The sequence below is a fragment of the Myxine glutinosa genome, chromosome 11 (assembly GCF_964187855.1).
Source record: "Myxine glutinosa chromosome 11, kmMyxGlut1.1, whole genome shotgun sequence".
NCBI classification, from domain to species: Eukaryota; Metazoa; Chordata; class Myxini; order Myxiniformes; family Myxinidae; genus Myxine; species Myxine glutinosa.
In genome coordinates this window covers 84,682,004-84,708,039 of record NC_136271.1, presented here as the reverse complement: position 1 = coordinate 84,708,039, position 26,036 = coordinate 84,682,004, and the positions used below count along the sequence as shown (strand labels likewise).

At 44.0% G+C, this 26,036-nt stretch overlaps 1 protein-coding gene across 3 annotated transcripts in view; it reads left to right on the top strand.

Moving 5' to 3' along the window:
- The window catches only part of BTAF1 (B-TFIID TATA-box binding protein associated factor 1), a 321,948-nt gene that overhangs the window by 118,846 nt on the left and 177,066 nt on the right, over positions 1-26,036 (top strand). For all 3 annotated transcript variants that reach the window (XM_078786829.1, XM_078786828.1, XM_078786827.1), the window contains exons 16-18: positions 5,130-5,279; positions 12,446-12,585; positions 18,644-18,818. In XM_078786829.1, coding sequence (XP_078642955.1) covers positions 5,130-5,279; positions 12,446-12,585; positions 18,644-18,818 — 465 coding nt within the window. The remainder of the gene's footprint in view (positions 1-5,129; positions 5,280-12,445; positions 12,586-18,643; positions 18,819-26,036) is intronic.

The following is a 26,036-nucleotide window of genomic DNA, read 5'->3' as shown; positions in this document are numbered from 1 at the left end:
AGACGCAGACAGACACACAGACGCAGACAGACACACAGACGCAGACAGACACACAGACGCAGACAGACACACAGACGCAGACAGACACACAGACGCAGACAGACACACAGACGCAGACAGACACACAGACGCAGACAGACACACAGACGCAGACAGACACACAGACGCAGACAGACACACAGACGCAGACAGACACACAGACGCAGACAGACACACAGACGCAGACAGACACACAGACGCAGACAGACACACAGACGCAGACAGACACACAGACGCAGACAGACACACAGACGCAGACAGACACACAGACGCAGACAGACACACAGACGCAGACAGACACACAGACGCAGACAGACACACAGACGCAGACAGACACACAGACGCAGACAGACACACAGACGCAGACAGACACACAGACGCAGACAGACACACAGACGCAGACAGACACACAGACGCAGACAGACACACAGACGCAGACAGACACACAGACGCAGACAGACACACAGACGCAGACAGACACACAGACGCAGACAGACACACAGACGCAGACAGACACACAGACGCAGACAGACACACAGACGCAGACAGACACACAGACGCAGACAGACACACAGACGCAGACAGACACACAGACGCAGACAGACACACAGACGCAGACAGACACACAGACGCAGACAGACACACAGACGCAGACAGACACACAGACAGACACACAGACGCAGACAGACACACAGACAGACACACAGACGCAGACAGACACACAGACAGACACACAGACAGACACACAGACAGACACACAGACACAGACACAGACACACACACACACAGACACACCCACACACAGACACACACACAGACACAGACACACACACACACAGACACACCCACACACAGACACACCCACACACAGACACACCCACACACACAGACACACACACACACACAGACGCACACACACAGACACACAGACGCAGACAGACACACAGACGCAGACAGACACACAGACGCAGACAGACACACAGACGCAGACAGACACACAGACGCAGACAGACACAGACGCAGACAGACACACAGACGCAGACAGACACACAGACGCAGACAGACACACAGACGCAGACAGACACACAGACGCAGACAGACACACAGACGCAGACAGACACACAGACGCAGACAGACACACAGACGCAGACAGACACACAGACGCAGACAGACACACAGACGCAGTCAGACGCAGACAGACGCACACAGACGCAGACAGATGCAGACAGACACACAGACGCAGACAGACACACAGACACAGACAGACCCAGACACACACAGACACAGACAAGGACGGCCACACACACACACACACACGCACGCACGGACGGCCACACACACACACACACACACACACACGCATGCACGGACGGCCACACACACACACACACACACACACACACACACACACACGCACGCATGGACGGCCACACACACACAGACAAGAACGGCCACACACACACACACACACACAGACAAGGACGGCCACACACACACACACAGACAAGGACGGCCACACACACACACACACACAGACAAGGACGGCCACACACACACACACACGCACGCACGGACGGCCACACACACACAGACAAGGACGGCCACACACACACACACAGACAAGGACGGCCACACACACACACACACACACACACACACACAGACAAGGACGGCCACACACACACACACAGACAAGGACGGCCACACACACACACACAGACAAGGACGGCCACACACACACAGATAGACACACAGACAGTGGTAATTTACTTGAAGAAGAAGAAGAAGTTTTCGTCGCATGTAAACATAACGACATACATAACGACATACATAACCATATACGTTTGCTCTTATAATAAGATTTGTCGTGTTTATTGTCCTCTGTCGCACCGCGGAGCGAAAGGGGGACTATGGTTTTCCCCTCCGTGAGTGCGTGCGTAAGCGAAGGACCGAATTCTAATTTGGTGTGTGTGTGCAACCCACTTCAAAATCCAAGATGGCCGCCGCCATGTAAGTCTGAACCTTGTGAGCGGAATATCTTGAAAAATAAGCGAAATACCAACTTCTAATCTGGTTTTTCTCGGCATAAGGAAGAACGCTATTGAAAATTGGGTCGCCACGTCAAAATTCAAGATGGCCGCCTTGCGTCTTCCACTTTGTCAACTCATCACTTCACCGACGGGGGACCTTGGCGTAACGCTTGTTTATTTATCAAGGGGCACCAAAGGTGCACAAGATCGCCGTCCATGTAGCGACTGTTATCGATACAGGTCCTTGTCGAGTGTTTCGATGTATACACAAAGAATTAAGTTAAGCACCCCCCCCGTTTTTTTACAACCTCGCACATTACAAGTTTGTTGTCGTCAAAACAGTGTAATATACCCATGATATTGCTATATTTTCTGGAGAAGTGATATTATGGTCACATAAAAACATAACAATCATGCCGTTTTCAATATTTTATTCTGAATAATTTAAGGTGAAATTTTTTGGGAATTTTAGGCATATTTTCACCTCAATTTAAGTATGGAGCTATAGGTCCATCACGGACAGTGTGGATGACGTTTATGTTTTCTAACGTACAGTCATTGTTCTGAGAAGACCTCTAGCGATCTTTGCGTCAATAACGTGTGTAGGACCCACGTGATCGGATCACTGACTCAACCAATCACTTTTTTTCACTTTGATCACTCAATTTCATCAATGGATACCTGCTAATGTCATACCAATCATTATTTGATCTCACATACCTTAGAATATATGTCAATGTATACATATACACAAAGAATATATATTAGGGGGTGCTTACCTTAATTCGTTGTGTAGGGGTGCTTAACTTAATTCTTTGTGTATATGTCCGCACACTCTCAGCTTCTTCTTCTTTCACTGGTAACATTTGAAAATCCAGAAACTCAAGAACTTGAACAAGCATTCGACACAGCATGGAGGAAAAACAAATGTATGGTCAGAACAAGCCTTTTGGTCTAGTAAGAAGGTCCAGAACAAGTGTTGGAAGTCAGTCGGAAGTGGTAAGGAAGCGTGTTTGTAAGTGATAGGACTTAAAATGCCCATTCCCATTTCCCGTCACTGGGGACGGATACTTTTGCTTGTAGATAGATGAAGGGAGAGAAGGAGAGACTTCACCCTCTGCCATGACATCTGTTCGACACTTGGAATGTCCATCGAGTCCCTTCTGGTGAAACTCCCTAAATCCAGGATCACAGCTCACCTCCACTCATTTGTTGTCCCCTGTCATACCGCGGAGCGAAAGGGGGACTATGGCTTTCCCCTCCGTCCGTGTATGCGTCCGTGCGTGCGTGCGTAAACGAAGGACCGAATTCTAATTTGGTGTGTGGGTGCAACTAGGCATATGGAAGAACCCTATTGAAAATTGGGTCACCACGTCAAAATCCAAGATGGCCACCGCCATGTATGTCTGAACCTTGTGAGCGGAATATCTTGAAAAATAAGCGAAGTACCAACTTCTAATCTGGTGTGTGGTTGTATCTAGGCATAAGGAAGAACGCTATTGAAAATTGGGTTGCCACGTCAAAATCCAAGATGACTGCCACCATTTCTGTCTGAACCTTTCGAGCGGAATATCTTGAAAAATAAACCAACTACTCACTTCTAATCTGGTGCGCGACTGTATCTAGGCATAAGGAAGAACGCTATTGAAAATTTGGTCGCCACGGCAAAATCCAAGATGGCCACCACCATATATGTCTGAACCTTGTGAGTGAAATATCTTGAAAAATAAACGAACTACTAACTTCTAATCTGGTGTGTGGGTGTGTCTCCAACCCACTCGCAAATATTATCGACTCTTCCATGTTTTCTGCATCTTACACTTTGTCAACTCACATCACTTCACCGACGGGGGACCTATGCGTAATGCTTGTTGTCCCCCGTCGCACCGCGGAGCGAAAGGGGGACTATTTCGTATTTTTTTCCCTCATGTGAAATCAATTTCCACATGCTCTTCAATCTGGTTCTTTCCTCCAGATCTTCAAGACAGCTGTTCATCGCCATCTCAGATCATCTCCAATCCAAACAATGATCTTTTCTTCCCTCATCCCTCTAATTTTCCATTTTTCCCTCCTTGGAGTTTCCTTCTGTATCCATTTTCTCCACCCCATGCATGCGTTTTTTTGCTTCCTGTTTTTGGCCGTTATGTCCTGATCCGTTCACTGCACTAGCTCTTCCATGAGCCTGGACTATGTATTAAAAATTTTTTAAAGTACTTCCCCAAGTAGTCAATTATCATCGCCCTGCAATAATTTATTGCACAAATTTATTTATTTTTTAGTAAATTAATTTTTATGAGCTCCAATAATTCTTCTGTCCTTGTGTTTGTCCTTTACTTAGTCACATGAATAATTCTGTTTTAGCAATTCTCTCCTTTTCTTTCTTTTTTCATGACTTAATATCATCACCACCTGAACATTTTTCCTGTTCTTCTTCACAGTAACGGGTTAACCTTTTAATCTTTAAAAAAAAGTTGACCTATCTCCTCAACCCCAATTCACCATCAAATTTGTACAAACCAAAATGTCGAGACATGCAGCCCTCATAACTTTGACGATTATTTCCTTTTTAGTCCTGTTTTCCTCACCCCCTCAACCACCTCTTCACTTTCTTTACCTTTCTCCTCTTCTCCTTCATCCTTGCCTACCTCAACTTCTTGAACTTACCTTTTCACCTCCTTTACCTCCCTTCTCTTCGTTATCCAGACATTCCTCATCGGTATCCCTGGCACTCTTTGAGCCTTCTAAATCGATAAAACCACCAAGTTCCTGCTCTTCTCCTTCCTTTTAGCATCCCCACCAATCCATCTCTTGGAAAAAGGGAAACGGTTTGATGGAGTACATGAGGGAACAGTTCATTTGATTTCAGGGATGTGATATTTTGTTCACCCAAAATGGAAACTTTATTAGTTTCTAATTTCTTGATGTACACAATTGTTTTTTTACTTGGATCAAAAAGTAAATCCTCTGCTTGTTTTGCATCATGAGAGGATGAGCTCTTTTTCTTTGTTGTTCAGCACTTACAATGTGATTGCTGCGTTTGTGTCGTGGTGCTCTGTGCAGGTTTGGCAGCAGTTGCTGAGCAAAGCGCCGTTGCACTATGTGGTGGCCGCAGCTTGTCCATGGATGGGTGCTTGGCTGTGCCTCATGATGCAGCCAGCTCACCTGCCTATTGAACACAACATGCTGATGGAGTTGCGAATCAAATCAAAGGTGATTAAAACAGGTTTCGTTTGAAAAGTTAACCTTTTTATTTTATTTTTTTTGCTCGCTTACCTGCTGCTTCACCTACCCCTGAAGGACATTATCTGCCAATCAGGTGTATCAAACAATAATGTGCAAGAGTGCATCGATAATGAATTGATGGCTGTTTCAACTTCTTCCAGCCGCTTTTTGTTGCAACATATTGATCAAGGATCGATAAATGATGCATTTACTGGGCAGACTGGGCAAACAAATGGAACATGTCTTTCAATCCTGATAAATCTCACACTCTTACGATGTCTCTCCGAAAAGACCGACTGGACAACCCTCCCATCCACTTTCTGAATAATCCTCTCCAAGAAGTTCTGTTACTCAAGCTTTTGGGTCTCACTATCTGCCATGATCTTTCCTGGGAAAACCACATTTCAAATCTGGCCTCCAAAGCCAGTCGCCGACTGGGCATCCTCCGTCGTGCGAAGTCCTTCCTTGGCACACCTGAGCTCCTCACCACATACAAGGCTTTCATCCGCAGCTCTATTAGTGGGGCAGATTTGTGAAATGATTGTGGGTTTTGTGGTAAAAGCACCAAAATTGGCATATATGATGTTAAGGACCTACTAATTGATTTTAGATATAGTACCAAGCAGGATTGTTTCCGAGAAGCCCATAAAGTGGAAAAATCCAAAATGGCCGCCGGCCGATTCGAAATATCTGTTAATTGTCATATCTTTATGAATAGTCAACGCAGAAACCTGAATGAAGTGTCTTTTTGTATGTTTCTGTACATGACGAATCCAATGGAACCATTATTTGCTTTGAAAAATGCATATAAATCAATATAATGGTCAATTTCAGGTTGAAATTCAAGATCGCAACCATTCGATTTGTCGATATCTAGCAAATGTCATATTATACACAGTAATTCATATCACACCATGGATGAAGTATGTTGTAGATTATTCACCAATGTCAGACAAAATGGCACCACTAATTAAGAAAAGCTGAATTCATAGTGACCAATGGCAATGCCAAGTTCTATGATATCGACCAGATACATAAACAGTCGACTTTACTTTATCATTTATACTACGAGTTGCAAATTCTAAATCATATTAAGATGGAGGAAAAAATACCACACAAACTAAGTGACATATTATATAGATCTACACATTTGTATCCCAATGCATATATACTCTATGCATTATACATTAAATAACACTTCCCATACCATACATCATTGCATTGTTGCCGATTACTTTGAACAACACCATGATGAATTTTGCACTTTTCAAGTTTCTGCTGGTTCATTTATAGAATATTTACCCAGCGTCGAGCCTTAAATATATTCACACTTCTGTGTTGATTATGACATGTTGGACATTGGGTTTAGATATTAAGTAGTACTTAATAAGTACACTCTGGCTGAAACATTTCCCTCAGTGCGAAAATGTGTATGGTTTTTCTCGAGTTGTTTATGTTACATTGAAACAACTATTAGTTGCTCTCATTGTGGTCACAATTACCACTGCAACGACAGAGTGATGTACATTTAAGAGCAGCTCTAACACACTTGCATAGTCCCCTACAACCTTTCTGGCACCCACACCTGAGCAACTCGGAACAAGATGCCACTGCCTCTGGTAATACCGTCCATAATGGTTGCCAACCCTGTGTGGCACTCTTCTGCCAACCACATGTCTCTGGTGATGGAAGTACTGGACAACGGACAAGTGCCTGTCCCCACACATGTCCACCTTGGTATACTGCCCGTTTTGTGTGCTGTAACAGTGCTCCTCTGGTGGGTGTTATGGTGTCGATGGACCTCGCTTTTGTAGTGAAGATGTGTTTCCTAGCTGAATCAACGTTAGATTCTGTGCATGTGCGGTCGTACAACAGGACGACATACTTCTCGAGCACAGACATGCAATCATTGAGCGACGTCGGGTACGTTAGCAAGGTAGAGAATACTGGTGTCACTTCAGTGAAGGACTTCCATGTGTCGAACGCAGTCTTTTTCCCCCGACCAGCGAATGACGACACCGTATCACAACCAGTGAAGGGGTGAAACATAGGAAGTGCACGTGCCTTCTCACTACCAAGCTCAGTGGCGATATAGTGGGCAGGAATGTACCTCAGGTGCTTTCCAGTGCCAAAAGCAACCCAAATTTCAGTGTTTTCAAGGCGTGCCACAGTAGACACTGCCAGGACGAGCACGTCTGTATCCACAGTACGCAACATGATTCGGCGATACCCTCTCCTTGCTGCATCAACTGTATGAAGGAGCATCCGTGTGTCTGCCTCCTCATGCGTACATGGTGCTAGAGATGAGATGTCCTGGTGAACTCTCGTGCAGAGCACATTCTGACCGCATGTTGTATACACATCCTTTTCCGCAGAAAGATTTTCTACAACCTAAATTGGCAAAGAAAAGAAGCTAGATTAAATTTCATGTCATTGATATTGTGTAGTTTACAATCGATTCTACATGTATATGGTTTTTTTAAAAGCCAGTGAAATACTGAAAGCTTACCTGGTGTGCCAAGAAGTCGAATAGTTCTGTCTTGTTGTCTGCCAATCTCAAGAACTCTTGCCAATTTCCTGGGATCATGTTGGATGGTGCAACACTCCGCCGAACACCTTTTCCTCGATTCTCTCTCGCAGTGGTCTTCAGACTCTCTTCCAGGTACACATCCCAAATTATGTCAATTCTCATCACGTTGCGCAGCTGTGCTTTGACATAAGGCAGAAATACCTGTGTAGCATATTCTTGGAACGTTTTGATGCCAATGGGCCTGAGCATGTTGATGATTGCAGCACCATCCAATATGATGACATCAACTAATGGAGCATCCCCACATGATGTGCAGCACCTTTCCAGACATTCAACAAGATCAGACTTCGACCCAAACCTTACTTTTCCCAGCTGCGACAATGACGGAGGTTAGGCATGATTCTCATGCTGGAAGAAATTGTCCAAGTCTCCGTCACGGGTTTGACAGGCAATGTACAGTCTGGAAAACAATGCACAGTCACTCTTGAGTGATGTCACGATCTGTTTCGCTTTGGACGGAACTCGACATGGTGGTCGGCTGAACAAAGGCATCTGATTTTTACATATGGGGTCAGATACTGGTGTAATTCGCTCCATCACTCGCTCAGTCATGTACTTGTCATACTGTTCCTGGCCTGTCTTCTCTATCGCACGCACAGTTTGGACAACAGCTGGATCAGAAACATCTCGGCTGTCAAGTACCAGGAGGTCATCACTCTCTTCCATGAATGGATTTCCCATGTCTTCTATTACTCGAACAAGAGCAGCAGTCTCCTTAGCAAATGCGACTTGTGCCGAAGCAGTATGCTCGTGGTGCCTGAGAGTGGTCTTATCAGTTTTCCTAGGACCTAGATCCAGACAATTGACCTCAAACTCCTCAATGACCCTTGCTAGTTCTGGTCCCGCCACCATCCAACGGAGTAAGGCTTTTGGGTTTTGCAGCAACCCGACTGCTCCACCATCTCCTTTCACGACCTTGTTATTTTGTTCGTGTGCATGATCGATAGCTAAGGCAGAGAATGGACGCTTCGTTTTGTGCACCACGAAGCCTCCTTGAGCAAACTGGCTAGCTACACCAGGATGTCGTTCATGCAAGGTCATCATGTCGCGAATGTGAATCGGCACCGACCTAGAGTAGTGCGTGTGGTCCAAGGCGAAGAACCAGGGTGCAAGTGCTGTAAGGACAGCAACATAAAGCGAGAAGTTGGAATCACAAAGAGCGTACATACACCAAGACTAGGAGCTCAAGTTGCATGACGATAAACCAGAACTGGAATTGTGGAGAGGCTTCAACTCGCTTCATGCACCATTCTTCAAATGGTATGCGTTCACTCTCTTCGCAGCTGTACACATCGTAGGCCTTATGCAACAGTATTGACAATGCACTGGCGGTAACCAACCAGGTAACCAATGCACTGGTGCCTGCAAGGCACGATGGACAATCTAAGCCAAACGATGATGCAATGAGGTGAGGGTATCATTGTATTCCTCCTGTTTGGAAAGACATATTCATACGATATACATATTTTGGGGAAGATATGACACTCGGTATGGGTGCCGCATGACACAAATCACAACCATGTTATTGTTTTTTTTATTGATGGTGCGACTGTGGCTGAAATATGTATACTGTCTAATATATAAAATACACTTCATCCATGGTGTGATATGAATTACTGTGTATAATATGACATTTGCTAGATATCGACAAATCGAATGGTGGCGATCTTGAATTTCAACCTGAAATTGACCATTATATTGATTTATATGCATTTTTCAAAGCAAATAATGGTTCCATTGGATTCGTCATGTACAGAAACATACAAAAAGACACTTCATTCAGGTTTCTGCGTTGACTATTCATAAAGATATGACAATTAACAGATATTTCGAATCGGCCGGCGGCCATTTTGGATTTTTCCATTTTATGGGCTTCTCGGAAAAAATCCTGCTTGGTACTATATCTAAAATCAATTAGTAGGTCCTTAACATCATATATGCCAATTTTGGTGCTTTTACCACAAAACCCACAATCCTTATGGATATTTACACAAATCTGCCCCACTATATGGAATACTGCTCTCCCCTCTGGTCTGGTGCTCCTGCCTCACACCTAGCTCGTCTTCACGCTGTTGAAACCAAAGCGTTCAGAATCATTGGAATCTCCCGCGATGAAGCTAACTCCAAGGGCCTTTCACTCACTCACCGCAGGCAGGTTGGTGGTCTTTCCGTCTTCTACCGACTCCTCTCTGGCCTTGCCCCCCCCCCCCCCCCCCCCAGCTCTCTCTGGGCTCTGTCCCCCAAATATTCCTACAGGTCGCACAAGATCTGCCTGAAACCCTCTTATGGTTAAACTGCCAAAATCAAGACTTTCTGCTCACCTTCACTCCTTCAGTCCTCTTTTCTCCCGCCTCTGGAACAAACTCCCTCACTCTCTTCAATCCCACTCCACCCTCCAGGTCTTTAAAACAGCTGTTCACCACCATCTCTTATCCTCTCCCATCCAAAACCTTGATCTTTTCTACCCCCGCTAATTTCGGTCCCCTTGTGTTTTATACCTCTCCCCCCCCCCCCCCCCTTCCCACGCCTCCTCCCCCCAAGCCCTCTCCCTCCCACACTTCTCCCTGCTCTCAAATGTTGTGGTTGTGTGCTTCCCCTTCTCTCCCCATCTTGTCTTCCGCTCCCTCTTTTTGTATATTTTGTTTGTCTGGTTGATTTGTTTGTGAAATAAATGTTAGCTCTTCCATGAGCCTCGATTCAGTATACAAAAAAAAAAAAATTACGATAAACGAATTTACGATTTGTGGCACTGTCTAATATGGGGGCCTGGAGGTGAACTATCGTGAGTTTGTAAATACATTTGCTTAATGTTAAGCTTTCCCACAATGGCAACTGGAGAAAATAATGCATCATCAGAATGATGCCATGAAATGAACATGGAGAGTGCTCTGTGCACACCAAGAAGCAAGAAACGGGGATAAAAAGAAAATATATATTTGGTTCACAATTTATTGCTGCTTTGTTCGTGAGAATAACACTTGTTCATTCATTCTTCCGAGCCTTCTGGTAGGTTTTCATTTCTGCTTTCCGTCTCGCATGCTATCCTCCTTCCGTTAGTTTGTCTACCATTGCTTTCTTTTTGTGTCCTCCCCTTTGGCCTTTGAATGCATCTTCCACCTCAAACCACTTTTAACAGCCCTTCTCATTATTTTACCAAATCAGATCTCTGTGTTGATTCTTTCCATAAAGGCTTTCTTCAACTACTGTAGTTTCAACACTTCCTCAATGCTTTTATGTTCCATAAAATCAGCCGTCTCCATCCGTTTCTACAGCACAATGGATGTTCAACAATGGATGGAGGCCTCATTTGTTGAAAACGACTTCACCCTGTCAAATTTATTTCTCTAATCTCTTACCTCATTTGCTATTCTGTACAGATGTTGTTGTGGAATCAAACTCGGATATCTCGTAAGAAAGGAGGCTTTATTGAACTATTTCTCTACCCATTCCTACAACACAAGAATGCAGATTATTAGTTTGATAAAGAAGGCAATCAAAGCATACATCTTTCTAGTTTCTTGCAGCAAGCAATTACGCACCTGTTAATATCAGCAGTCCACAGTGATGGGGATACAGAATGCTACACGATCGTGCACCGAATGGACACAGTTTATATAAGCTCCTTCAAGGTCGTCCCTTCACGCGGATTGTCTCTTCACTCAGCTCGAGACATTACAACATATTTCACCACAGATGTTGCTTGGATTCTTCAATGATGACCAACCTGTTCCAGTGTTTGTCAATTCACAATGATGACCATGCGTGAACATCACTCGATGTTCATGTGTTTTATAGGGGGGAGGGTTGACATGGGTAGGGGAGGTGGGAGGGCCGGGTCGTCGTAGCTGCACATTGTTTCACATTCCAAAATCCGCAGATGTCTTGGTCGATTTCTAATCCATTTTTTTCTATTCCTGCAAACTCAAGAATCTCAATTACAGCTCTTTAGTGAGCCTCTTTTATTTTATTATATTTGGAAGATCGAGGCTCATGGAAGATCCATGACTTGACACAGTAAAAAAAGGCAACAAACTGACCGGGCAGGTTCGACCATAGTCAGATACATCAAGCAAGGGAATGAACAAGCTAAAATTGAGAAAAAGATACGCAGCAACATTGAACACTAGAATATCAAATAAAGACACACCGTCAGTTAACAGCTTTTTACATCAACAAATGTCTCAATTTGAGCTCTGACCAATGACGTTTACACATCCCTTTTCATTAAAATAGTTGCAGGACTTATCTTTGACATGGGGAATTCCATATAATACAAGACAATTTGTGCACATCCTTTAAGGTGGATACGGACAGCTCTCTAGTTGGTGGGCCACATGCCTATATTCCGCAGACTTTAAGTTAAATGACCTTGCTACTTACATCTATGGTTTATTGCAATGCATGTTTTTATTAAAATTATACACTCTTTGTGTCAAAATGTAATGATGAGTGTAACAAAATGTAATGCAAAATGTAATAACCAACTAAATAAAAAAGTAATAAAGAGTGTCCAATGGAGATTCTTTGTAAGGTGGTCCAAAGATTTGCATTTTATTATTTCTAGGAGAGGTCTTCAGGGAAACTAAGAGTTGGCCAATCTGCTCGTGAGACACGGCACGAGTATATTGCAGGCTCTGAAAGTCTACATGAAGACCCGGCAACACGTGACTACCTTGTCATGCGATCTCGGCTCCTCGCCGCCCGGTAATCTTAAACTCTAATATTCTTCTTCATGTCCATTTGCATTTTTGCTTTTTACATCCATGATAAGTCTTGGCGTCAGGAAGGGCATCCGGCCATAAAAACATTGCCTCAAAAAGAGAACCATGACAATTACAACTACATATGGGCAGGGTACAGCCCGAAGTGGAGATCGGTTACTGAGGTTTGGGACATGGAATGTAGGGACAATGACAGGGAGATCAGGAGAAGTGGTGGAAGTATTAGTCAGAAGAAGAGTGGACATATGTTGTGTGCAAGAGACGAGATGGAAGGGAAGTGGTGTGAGAATGGTGAAGGGTAGGCAGGGACAGAAATACAAGTTTGTGTGGCAAGGGTGCCTGGAGGGCGTGAATGGTGTTGGTGTCCTGTTTTCTGAGGAGTTTGTAGACAGTGTGGTGAGTGTGACGAGAGTGAGTGATAGGTTGATGAGGGTGAAACTGATGATTGGAAAGCTCTTGGTGAACGTCATCTCGGAATATGCTCCGCAGGTTGGTCGGAGCGATGAAGAGAAGGACAAGTTCTGGTGTGCGATAGAGAAGCTGATGGAAAACGTGAAAGATGAGAGAGTTGTTGTGGTAGGAGACCTAAATGGACATGTGGGAAGGAGTATGGATGGTTTTGAGGGAGTTCATGGGGGTAACGGATATGGTGTGAGAAATGGAGAAGGTGAAAGGATTTTGGAGTTTGCTGATGGAGCTGATTTGTTGATTTGTAATACTCAGTTCCAGAAAGAGGATAATAAGCTTGTTACATACACGTCAGGTGGGTCGACGACAACCGTTGACGACCTGATGGTGCCTAGGCGAGATCGGGGGCACCTCCGGGACACAAAGGTGATCCCGGGGGAGGAGGCTGTTTCACAGCACCACTTGGTTGTCTGCGACATAAGGGTGAAAGGTGCGAGGAGAGCTCGGCGGGTGAAGTACCAACCGAGAATGAAGGTGTGGAGGTTGAAAGAGGTGACAGTAATGTAGACATTAAAAGAGAGGCTGAGTAGGGTAGAGGATGATGTGGTTGAGCTTGAAAGTGGTTGGATGTCAATGAAAGCTCGTCTGTTGGGAGCCGTTGGTGAGGTATGTGGATGGACAAAAGGACCACCGAGGCACTCGGAAACATGGTGGTGGGATGATGAAGTTGGAAAGAGGATTGACGAGAAGAGGAAGATGTTCAAGGAGTGGCAGAAGGCGAAGGGTATGGGAGCAGAAACAGCAGAGCATGAAAGTTAAAAGGCAGCCAAGAAGGCTGCAAAGAAAGAGGTAGCAAAGGCGCAGGAGGCATGTAGGAAAATGTTTGGAGAACGCTTTGATTCGGAAGAGGGTCAGAGAGCAGTATTCAGGATTGCAAAGCAGATAGCGAAAGAGAGGTGTGATGTGATGGGGGTGAGTTGCTTGAAGGATGAAGTGGGACAAATCATTGTGGACCCAGATGGAATTAAAGGAAGATGGAAAAGATATATGGAAATGCTGTTGAATACAGAGAATGAATGGGATGGCAACATAGAGAGTAACCCAGTTTTAGGACCGGCAGAGAAGATAACTGAGAAGGAAGTTGAGGAAGCGATAAAAGCAATAAAAAATATAAAAGCGGGAGGGCCGACGGGAGTTGTGGGAGATATGTTGAAGGCAGCAGGAAGTTGGGGTGTGAAGAGAATGACAGAGATCTGTAATCTGGTGGTGAAAGAAGGCCGCATTCCAGTGGATTGGGAACTGAGTACCCTCGTCCCTCTATACAAGGAGAAAGGTGACCCTCTGGAGTGTGGCTCGGACTGAGCGATAAAGTTATTGGAGCATGGAATGAAGGTATTGGATAGGGTGTTGGAGAGGAGCATAAGGAAGAAAGTGAAGATCGACGAAATGCAGTTTGGATTTATGCCAGGAAGAGGAACGATAGACGAGCTTTTCATTGTGAGGCAGTTGCAGGAGAAGTACATGGAGAAGAGGAAGAAGTTGTTTCTTGGGTTTGTTGATCTGGAGAAAGCATTCGATAGGGTTCCACGCAAAGTATTGACATGGGCATTGAGGAAGTTAGGAGTGGAGGAATGGTTGATCAGAGTAGTGATGGCAATGTACAAAAGAGCATGCACAGCTGTAAGGACGAAGGACGGGAACAGTGGTGAGTTTGAGGTGAAGGTGGGAGTGCATCAGGGGTCGGTACTAAGTCCACTACTATTTGTAGCTGTGATGGAGGTGCTGGCTCAGATCGTAAAGGAGGGTTTACCGTGGGAGTTGTTGTATGCAGATGATCTGGTGTTGATTGCGGAAAGTATGGATGGACTGAAGGAAAAGATGAACAAGTGGAAGGAATGTATGGAGAAAAAAGGTCTGAAGGTGAATATCGGAAAGACGAAGGTGATGGCAAGTGGTAAAGCATGTGGTGAGGTGGAAAGAACTGGGTAGTGGCCCCGTGCTGTGTGCAGGAAGGGTGTCGGAGTGAACTCCATTTAATGTACAATGTGCGCTGAGTGGGTTCATCAAAAAATGTAGTGGTCTGAGAGGGTCATTAACCAGTGTGGCAGCTACATTCAAATATAAGGTGTGCACAGAGGGAGCTGCAGATGGAGGAAATGTTGAGTTGGATCTTGGGGACGGCGTGAAGCTGGAAGGTGTGAAAACATTTTGTTACCTCGGAGACATGCTGAATGGAGAAGGTGGATCAGACTCGGCAACGGTTGCTCGAGTGAGATGTGCATGGAAGAAGTTTCGGGAACTGAGTGGCGTGCTGATGAGGAGGGGTCTCGTTGAAGCTGAAGGGAAAAGTGTATGCTGCATGTGTGAGAAGTGTTATGATTTATGGGAGTGAGACATGGGTAATGAACGTAGAGCAGCAACGAAGGCTGGAAAGGGTGGAAATGCGAATGGTTCGATGGATGTGCGGAGTATCGTTGAGAGAGAAGAAGACAAATGATGAATTGCGAAAGATGATGGGAATAGAGCCTGTGATTGATGCTGTGAAGAGGAACAGGTTGAGATGGTTTGGTCATGTGTTGAGGAAGGATGAAAGTGACTGGTTGAGAAGAGTGATGGAAATGAATGTAGCAGGAAGTAGAGGACGGGGGAAGACCGAGAAAGACTTGGCTAAAGATGGTGGAAGAAGAAATGCGGTCCAGGGGGTTAACAAGGAGAGATGCAAAAAATAGGGCAAAATGGAGAAGATTGTCATGGGGACCGCAAGGCTAACCCCTGCTCTAGCAGGGAAAATGGCCTTAAAATGCATGTTGTTGTTGTTGTATCCATGATAAGTCTGCATGCCCTGAGCTGAGAGTAATCTGTTCTTCAATACCCAAAATATTCATCCGATTCCTCTTGTGTTAAATGACTAATTGCTTGCATTAAAATTGATTGGAATACAAAAATACGAGACGAAGTTCGTCGTTGTGGGTAGGACAACCTCCAGACTGATTAATAGCAGAATCGCTATACCTCCTCGAGTCCAAAAGATGCAAAATGATGTATGCTGTTACCACTCCAGCGTGGACCAGTCACACAAATGATCGGCAGACCGAGGTAAATAGAGAAATCTGTTCGGCTACCTTAAACCCTACTGGCCTGTTGGACAACCACAAGAGGGCTATTTGCCAAAATGAGTGCAGGACTCTGCACAGGATTGGATATTTGTCAAGAAAATTGTCAGGTACCCATTGCAGGTCCCTTGTTATGCCAGACAAAAACTGTCAGAGATTGCAGACACGTGCCAGGACTTTTGTGTGGTGTTTGTATGCTGGTGTATTATGTCATTAATAATGGACGTAATTAATACATAATTATATGCAATAAATATGTTGCAGTACATAATTAGTATGTTATCAATAGATGTACTCGCATTCTAATTGCACATATTTGAAAGACATACTCACAATCCAATGGTACGTAATTAATGGACATGCTTGAGTTCCAATGGTATATAATTTATAGATGTACTTGCGTTCCAATAGTACATAATTGATATGTGGACTCTTTTCCAATGAAATGTAAATAATAGACGTACTTACGTTTCAATGGTATGTAATTAATTGATGTCACTTTTCAACAGCATGTAATTAATAGATGTACTCACATCGTAATAGTATGTAATTCATAGAAGTACTCACATTTCAATAGTATGTAATTAATATATGTACTCACATTTCAATAGTATGTAATTAACAGATGTACTCGCATTTCAACAGTATGTAATTAAGAGATGTACTCGCATTTCAATAGTATGTAATTAACAGATGTACTTGCATTTCAATAGTATGTAATTAATAGACGTACTCACATTTCAACAGTATGTAATTAAGACGTACTCGCATTTCGATGGTATTTAATTAATAGACGTACTCTCATTTCAATAGTATGTAATTCATAGACTTACTCACATTTCAATAGTATGTAATTAATAGACGTACTCAGTTTCAATAGTATGTAATTCATAGACGTACTCACATTTCAATAGTATGTAAGTGATAGATGTATTCACGTTTCAGGGAAATTCCCGCTCTAGCAGGGAAAATGGCCTTAAAATGCCTGTTGTTGTTTTCACGTTTCAATAGTATGTAATTAATAGACGTACTCACATTTCAATAGTATGTAATTAATAGACGTACTCAATTTCAATAGTATGTAAGTGATAGATGTTTTCACGTTTCAGGGAAATTCCCGCTCTAGCAGGGAAAATGGCCTTAAAATGCCTGTTGTTGTTTTCACGTTTCAATAGTATGTAATTAATAGACAGACTTAACAAAGTTTGAGAAAACATTTTATAAAAATAAGAAACATGTTGGGATGGCATCTCTAAAAGACAACTAAACAAGGTACGAGGGAATGACAAGACAGGAATGACACCACAATACAAAACCCCTTTTCCGGATTGCCATCACAACTTTTGACATTCTTCTTTCTGAATCCCAGAACAAATAAAACACATTATTGCACCAACCCACACTACAAATGTCCAACTACCTCAAACATAAACATCTTTATCCAATGATACTATTGCCACTGATGACAAGTATCAAAAGACGTCATGATTGCAATCCGTAAAAGGATTATGGTGTTGTATCATTCTACCTTGTCCTTCCTTCCTATGTTGTTTGGTTGTTTTTTGGGGGGATTCCATTCCTACATGGTTGTTCAAAAATAAATAAAAATTCTGACTTGTGTAATATACACAAAGAATTAAGTTAAGCACCCCTACACAACGAATTAAGGTAAGCACCCCCTAATATATATTCTTTGTGTATATGTATACATTGGCATATATTCTAAGGTATGTGAGATCAAATAATGATTGGTATGACATTAGCAGGTATCCATTGATGAAATTGAGTGATCAAAGTGAAAAAAAGTGATTGGTTGAGTCAGTGATCCGATCACGTGGGTCCTACACACGTTATTGACGCAAAGATCGCTAGAGGTCTTCTCAGAACAATGACTGTACGTTAGAAAACATAAACGTCATCCACACTGTCCGTGATGGACCTATAGCTCCATACTTAAATTGAGGTGAAAATATGCCTAAAATTCCCAAAAAATTTCACCTTAAATTATTCAGAATAAAATATTGAAAACGGCATGATTGTTATGTTTTTATGTGACCATAATATCACTTCTCCAGAAAATATAGCAATATCATGGGTATATTACACTGTTTTGACGACAACAAACTTGTAATGTGCGAGGTTGTACAAAAACGGGGGGGGTGCTTAACTTAATTCTTTGTGTATATATAGATTTCTGACACGCACACACACACACACACACACACACACACACACACACACACACACACACACACACACGTTCAGAAGAGACTTTGCCACCTGGTGTCGAGTTGAAATGGAATACCAGGTATTCAAGTCATTTCACAGCTGCTGTAGGTATTTCAATTCAGTTTTTTGAGTAATCCCAAAATTATGTCTATTGCAAAAAAACATTTGATGCTCTGATGAAGAAAGACACCAAGACGATAGGTGAATTTCTGCATGGATAGAAAGTGTAAGTGCTGTGGTGATGTTACAACTGTATTGGTGCATTGGAGATTTTCTTGTTTGTCTGCTCAGACTGCTTGGATCGCTGACTTGCTCCTTGTGTGACACTGCGGTAAACCTGCCCAGCCAAGAAGTGCGCCCCGCTGAGTCCTTTGCGCAGCTCCTCATGTTTTATCTGAACTCCAAGTCTGCCTTGCAGCGTATTGCTGTCGCCCTGATTTTCTGCCAGTGGGCAGAGCATAATAAGGTGCGACGTACTCTGTTTTCACAGTGGGTTTTACATTTACTCATCGCATGATGGGGTACCAACGCTGCACACAAACACAATATGTATCAAAAACACAAATCTCAACTTGGATTGAACTATAACGTAAGCGTGCAATCTGATATTCTCACAAGGAGAAAGGCTCAAGCCCGGGTGTGTGAGTGATGTAATTGCCCTTGTTTTGGAACGAAACAAGAATTGTGTATACTGGAACACTTCTTTGAAGAGGGAGTCTCTGGTATGGGTCATGGAGGAAGCAAAAGCAGTTGATTCTCGTCTTCATGATCATTTGTTATCAACTGATAGTTGTATCGTCATATGACTCGTATGTGCTTGCTGTGAGTCGGATCTGTATTGGCTGTAAAAAGGCTTCATACAGACACTCGTTAACACTTTCCATTATTTTTCTGGCCATCCTTTGAAAAAAAAAAACGGTTATTATAATTGATTTGTCTGTCTGTCCATCAAGCTATCTCTTTCTAAACATTTGTGCAGAAATTCACCAAAGTTGTTAGTTATGATCACTACATGGCATGAAGGTGCGAAAGAAGTGTTATTTTTTAGCGCATCCTTGAGGAAACGGTCAAAATATCAAATACTGAAAAATGCAATTATGGGCACATTTTAAACATTTTTTAAATGAAACTTTCAACGCAGTCAACATTGGGGGCAATGAAGGAATAAACAACATGAAATATGTAACAATTTTATAGCATTTAACCCCCTGTCCACAGCCCAACGGGTGGGGACTGGCGGTCACAGGTCAAAACGAGAAACTTTTTTTAAAACACTATTTGCTATTGGGTCATTCATGGTGGAACTTTTTGACATCTTTCAGCCTTGCTTTCGGTGAGAAGAGTGGGAATTTGCCAAAGCATACCATCGACTTTGCTCTCATTCAATTAATGGATACTTTTTACCTCCGCCACCAAAGGTGGAGTATGTTTTCACCCCCAGTTGGCTGAGTGTGTGTACCTCTCACCAGCCATGGCTCCTCGGCAAAGGACTTCTGCGACTCACTGGGACTGACACAATCTGTCAATTTCCCGACCCAGATCTCAGTCAACGGAGCATCTTCTCTTCTAGATTTGGTTATGACTAACTTCCCTGCAAATGTCTTCTGCTCTTCTTCTGCTCCAATCGGCTCATCTGATCATGTGCTTGTTAAAGTGGACATCTCTCTGACCATTCTCAGGGAGCCTCCTCAGCGTCGACGAGTCTGGCATTTCACTCAGGCCGACTGGCACGGTCTTCAAGTAGCCATAAATCATCTGGACTGGTCTCCCATCTCTACCGCCTCTGACATCAACTCATCCTGGGAATTCTTCCAAAGTAAATTGCTCTCTCTCATGCACAGATTTATCCCATCTCGTCTTCAGTCGTCATACCCTTCCTCCCGTCCATGGTACACGGAATCTTGTGGTGAGGCTGTTTCCCAGAAACAACTTGCCTTCGTCTCCTGGAAAGCAAATCCAACGGAAGGAAATCTCATTTCCTTTCACAAAGCCCGAAACAAGTGTGTGTCCACCCTCAGGAGAGCCAGGAAACAATATCTCTCCATTCTCAAGACCGAACTATCAAATCTGTCTCCCTCTTCCAAATCCTGGTGGCGTCTGGTCAATTCTGTTTCTGGTGTTTGTTCCGCCTCCATCCCCTCCCTCACCTCAAACGGCTACACGGCTGACTCCGCACGTGAAAAAGCTGAATGCCTCAACTCTGTGTTTGCCTCTAAATCTTGTGTCCCAAACCCATCCCTCTCTGTACCCAGTCATACCCAGCTGCTCCTGGACTCTGTGTCCTTTCCTCCTGACAAGGTGGAAAAGTTTGTCAACCCTCGACTCTGATTCTGCAACTGGACCTGACGGCATCAGCCCACGGGTCCTAAAAGCCTGTTCTGCCGCTCTTTCACTCCCTCTCTCTGTTCTCTTCACCCTCTCTTTTGCTCAAGGTCATCTGCCATCAGCTTGGAAATCAGCCAACATCACCGCTTCACACAAAAAAGGTGCAAAAACAGATCCTTGCAACTACAGACCAATCAGCCTTCTCCCAATTATCAGAAAAGTCATGGAATCCATCATTGCTTAAGATATGAAATCTTTCCTCTTCTCCAATGGCTTGATCTCTGATCATCAATTAGGTTTCAGACCAGGTCACTCTACTCTGGACATGCTGCTTCTGCTGTCTCAACAATGGATGGAGGTCCTCAATGCCAAACAGGAAATTAGAGCTGTCTCCCTTGACATATCACGTGCCTTCGATACGGTCTGGCACCCCGCTCTGCTCACCAAACTCTCCTCCTATGGTATCCATGGAAATCTCCACGCCTGGCTGGCAGACTTCCTCTCTAGTCGTAGTCAACATGTGGCCCTGAATGGATTTCTCTCATCTCCCCTTCCTGTTCAGGTTGGAGTTCCCCAAGGCAGTGTTCTGGGCCCTGTGCTTTTTTGGGTCTACATCAATGATTTCTCTAACTCTCTTGAAAATCCTCTCTATCTCTTTGCTGATGACTCCACTCTCTGCCGCTCCATTCCTCATCCCTCAGATCGGCAGGCTGCAGCCTCATCACTCTCTGCAGACCTGGACAAAATCACAGACTGGTCAAACAAGTGGAACATGTCTTTCAATCCTGACAAATGTCACACTCTTACGATGTCTATCCGAAAAGACCGACTGGACAACCCTCCCATCCACTTTCTGAATAATCCTCTCCAAGAAGTTCTGTCACTCAAGCTTTTGGGTCTCACTATCTGCCATGATCTTTCCTGCGAAAATCACATTTCAAATCTGGCCTTCAAAGCCAGTCGCTGGAACCGTAACTGGGCATCCTCCGTCATGCGAAGTACTTCCTTGGCACACCTGAGGTCCTCACCACATACAAGGCTTTCATCCGCAGCTCAATGGAATACTGCTCTCCCCTCTGGGCTGGTGCTCCTGCCTCACACCTAGCTCGTCTTCACGCTGTGGAAACCAAAGCTTTCAGAATCATTGGAATCTCCCACGATGAAGCTAACTCTGATGGCCTTTCACTTACTCACCGCAGGCAGGTTGGTGGTCTTTGTCTTCTACCGACTCCTCTCCGGCCTTGCTCCCCCAGCTCTCTTTGGGCTCTGTCGCCAAAATATTCCTACATGTCACACAAGGTCTGCCTGCAACCCTCTTATGGTTGAACTGCCAAAAATCAAGACTCTCTGCTCACCTTCACTCCTTCATTACACTTTTCTCCTGCATCTGGAATAAACTCCCTCACTCTCTTCAATCCCACTCCTCCCTCCAGGTCTTTAAAACAGCTGTTCACCACCATCTCTTATCTTCCCCCATTCAAGACCTTGATCTTTTCTACCCCCACTAATTTCATCCCAGATCCACCTTATTGAAATAACAACTTCCTTCCTGGAAGTCCTTGCAGTGTCCTTGTGTTTTATACTTCTCCCATCCCCCACCCCCTTCCCACGCCTCCTCCCCCCAAGCCCTCTCCCCCCAAGCCTTTCCCTCCCACAGATCTCCGGATGTCCCTGCTCTCAAATGTTGCGTTTGTGTGCTTGCCCTTCTCTACCCATCTTGTCTACCGCTCCCCTTATTATATACTTTGTGTGACTGTTTGATTTTTTTTTTTTGTGTGATAAATGTTAACTCTTTCACGAGCCTCGATTCTGTATACAAAAAAAAAAAAAACCCTGTGTGTCTGTCTCTGTTTGTCTGTCCGTTTGTGAACAAAATATCTCAAAAAGTTGTGGACGGATTCGGACGAAATTTGGCAGAGATGTAGCGCATGTGACAAGGACGAAATGATTCGATTTTGGTGAAGATCCGGATTCGGATCCGGCTCCTCAAAATTTTTTAATGATTCGTCATTCGAAAATGGGACCAAAAACGATGCACAGCAGGATATCTCAAAAGATTGTGGACGGATTTGGACAAAACTTGATGGATCGGTTGGGTGTCTGGCAAGGACTATTCGATACGATTTTGGTGAAGATCTGAATATGGATTCGGATATGAGAGTTATTTAAATTTTTAAGTGTTTCTTCACCATTGGGAGATGGGGCCAAAAACGATACATAGCAGGATATCTCGAAAAGTTATGGATGGATTTGGACGAAACTTGTTGGACAGGTTGTGTGTGTGTGACAATGAAGAATCTATGCAATTTTGGTGAAGATCCGAATCCGGATCCAGCTCGTAGAATTTTTAAAAGTGATTCTTCACCATTGAGTGATATGGCCAACCAGGTGGAAGTATGCTTTCTACTGAGTGCCATTCTAGTTTTATTGTTTTTGTGTACAAAGTCGAGGCTCGTGTAAGAACTAACACATAAAACACATAAAAACATGAACTTGAAAAGCTTCAAAAGCAATGCTTTTTCCACCTTACCTTTGAAACTCCCCAAATATGGCTGAAAATTTCCATGTTCTTGATGAACATTTACAGGCTATTCCAGTCAAATGTTCAAACGGACAAATCCTGAAATATATCGGATTTTGTCAGACCATAAACTCTACCATTTCGTGAAGATCGGTCTAAAAATGTGACCTGTACACAAATATAAGTGAACGGACAGACAAATAAACACACAAACACACACACAAACCTGAGTGATGAACATACTTAAAAAAGAAAAAAACAATTGGCAAGTAACAAATAAACACAGACAGATGTGAAAATGTAACATGCCATCGACTCCATCCACCTTTGGTCCGTGAAAACATAACCTCCATACACCTTTGGTGGCGGAGGGAATGAGATATAAAATATGTTCATTGGATTCCTGGATCCTCAAAACATGGATATAGACACCTTTTTGGCTGTGTTTGGATGTTTAGTTACAAAGTTAGTGTAGAAAGACTTTTCCTGTGAAGCCGGAAGCTAATTTGCAGATGCTAATGCATTTTGACCCCTTTCCACCAAAGGTGTTTTTATTTATTTATTTATTTTTGTATACAAAGTCGAGGCTCGTGTAAGAGCTAACACATTAAACACAAAAAACATAAACTGACACACAAAACATATAATAAAGGGAGCGGGAGACAAGATTGGGAGAGAGAGGGAAGCACACGAGCACAACAGCAGTAGAGAACAGGGAGGGCACAGGTCAGTGGTCAAGTTAGGTAAAAATCCAGTTATCGTGATAACCTGTGAACCAGTGATGGGATTCTGACCAAATTTGGTAAAATGATGTACAATGATGTAAGGATGAACTGATTAGCTTTTGGGATCAAGAGGTCAAAGGTCAAAGTCTGTAATATGTCTATAACTTGTGAACATCTGAAGGGATTTAAATTCAAACTTGGAACAAGTACAACTTGGAACAAAAACAAGCCCACGGGTCCTAAAATCCTGCTCTGCCGCTCTATCTCACATTCTCTCTGTTCTTTTCACCCTCTCTTTTGCTCAAGGTCATCTGCCAGCATCTTGGAAATCAGCAAACATTACCACTTTACACAAAAAAGGTGCAAAAACAGATCCTTGCAACTACAGACCAATCAGCCTTCTCCCAATTATCAGTAAAGTCATGGAATCCATCATTGCTTAGGATATCAAATCCTTCCTCTTCTCCAATGGCTTGATCTCCGATCATCAATTTGGATTCAGACCAGGTCATTCTACTCTGGACATGTTGTTTCTGTTGTCTCAACAATGTATGGAGGTCCTCAATGCCAAACAGGAAATCAGAGCTGTCTCCCTTGACATATCACGTGCCTTTGATATGGTCTGGCACCCAGCTCTGCTCACCAAACTCTCCTCCTATGGTGTCCATGGAAATCTCCACGCTTGGCTTGCGGGACTTCCTCTGGTCGTAGTCAACGTGTGGCCCTGAATGGATTTCTCTCATCGCCCCTTCCTGTTCTGGCAGGAGTTCCCCAAGGTAGTGTTCTGGGCCTGTGCTTTTTCTGGTCTTCATCAATGATCTCTCTGACTCTGGAAAATCCTCTCTATCTCTTTGCTGATGACTCCACTCTCTGCCGCTCCATTCCTCATCCCTCAGATCGGCAGTCTGCAGCCTCATCACTCTCTGCAGACCTGGACAAAATCCCAGACTGGTCAAACAAGTGGAACATGTCTTTCAATCCTGACAAATCTCACAGTCTTACTATGTCTCTCTGAAAAGGCTGACTGGAAAACCCTCCCATCTACTTTCTCAACAATCCTCTCCAAGAAGTTCTGTCGCTCAAGCTTTTGTGTCTCACTATCTGCCATGATCTTTCTTCGGAAAACCACATTTCCAAGCTGGCCTCCAAAGCCAGTCGCTGACTGGGCATCCTCCGTCGTGCGAAGTCATTCCTTGGCACACCTGAGCTCCTCACCACATACAAGGCTTCCATCCGCAGCTCAATGGAATACTGTTCCCCCCTCTGGGCCGGTGCTCCTGCCTCACACCTAGCTCGGCTTCACGCTGTTGAAACCAAAGCTTTCAGAATCATTGGAATCTCCTGCGATGAAGCTAACTCCGAGGGCCTTTCACTCACTCACAGCAGGCAGGTTGGTGGACTTTCTGTCTTCTACCGACTCCTCTCCGGCTTGCTCCCCCAGCTCTCTCTGTGCTCTGTCCCCCAAATATTCCTACAGGTCGCACAAGATCTGCCAGCAACCCTCTTATGGTTAAACTGCCAAAATCTAGGCTCTCTGCTCACCTTCACTCTTTAATTCCCCTTTTCTCCCGCCTCTGGAACAAACTCCCCCACTCCCTTCAATCCCACTCCTCCCTCTAGGTCTTTAAAACAGCTGTTCATCACCATCTATTATCTTCCCCCATCCAAAACCTTGATCTTTTCTACCCCCGCTAATTCACCCCAGATACCCTTTTTCGAAATTCCAACTTTTTTCCTGGAAGTCCTTGCAGTGTCCATATGTTTTATACCTCTCCCACCTACGTACCCCCAAGCCGTCTCCCTCCCACAGTTCTCTCGACGTCCCTGCTCTCAAATGTTGTGTTTGTGTCCTTCGCACTCTCTCCCCATCTTGTCTACCGCTCCCCTTATTTTGTGTTTTCTTTGTCGGTTTGACTTTTTGTGTGATTCATGTTAGCTCGTTCATGAGCCTCGATCTTGTATACAAAAAAGAAAGAAAAAAAAAGTATGTATAATGATGTAATAATGTGGGCGGAGTCATGTCCATCGGCGTCGTGATGGCAAAGAGTATCGTTGTAGTTCAATTTGTTTTGGGTTGTCATGTTTTGGGGTACATGTACTGGACTGTAACTCT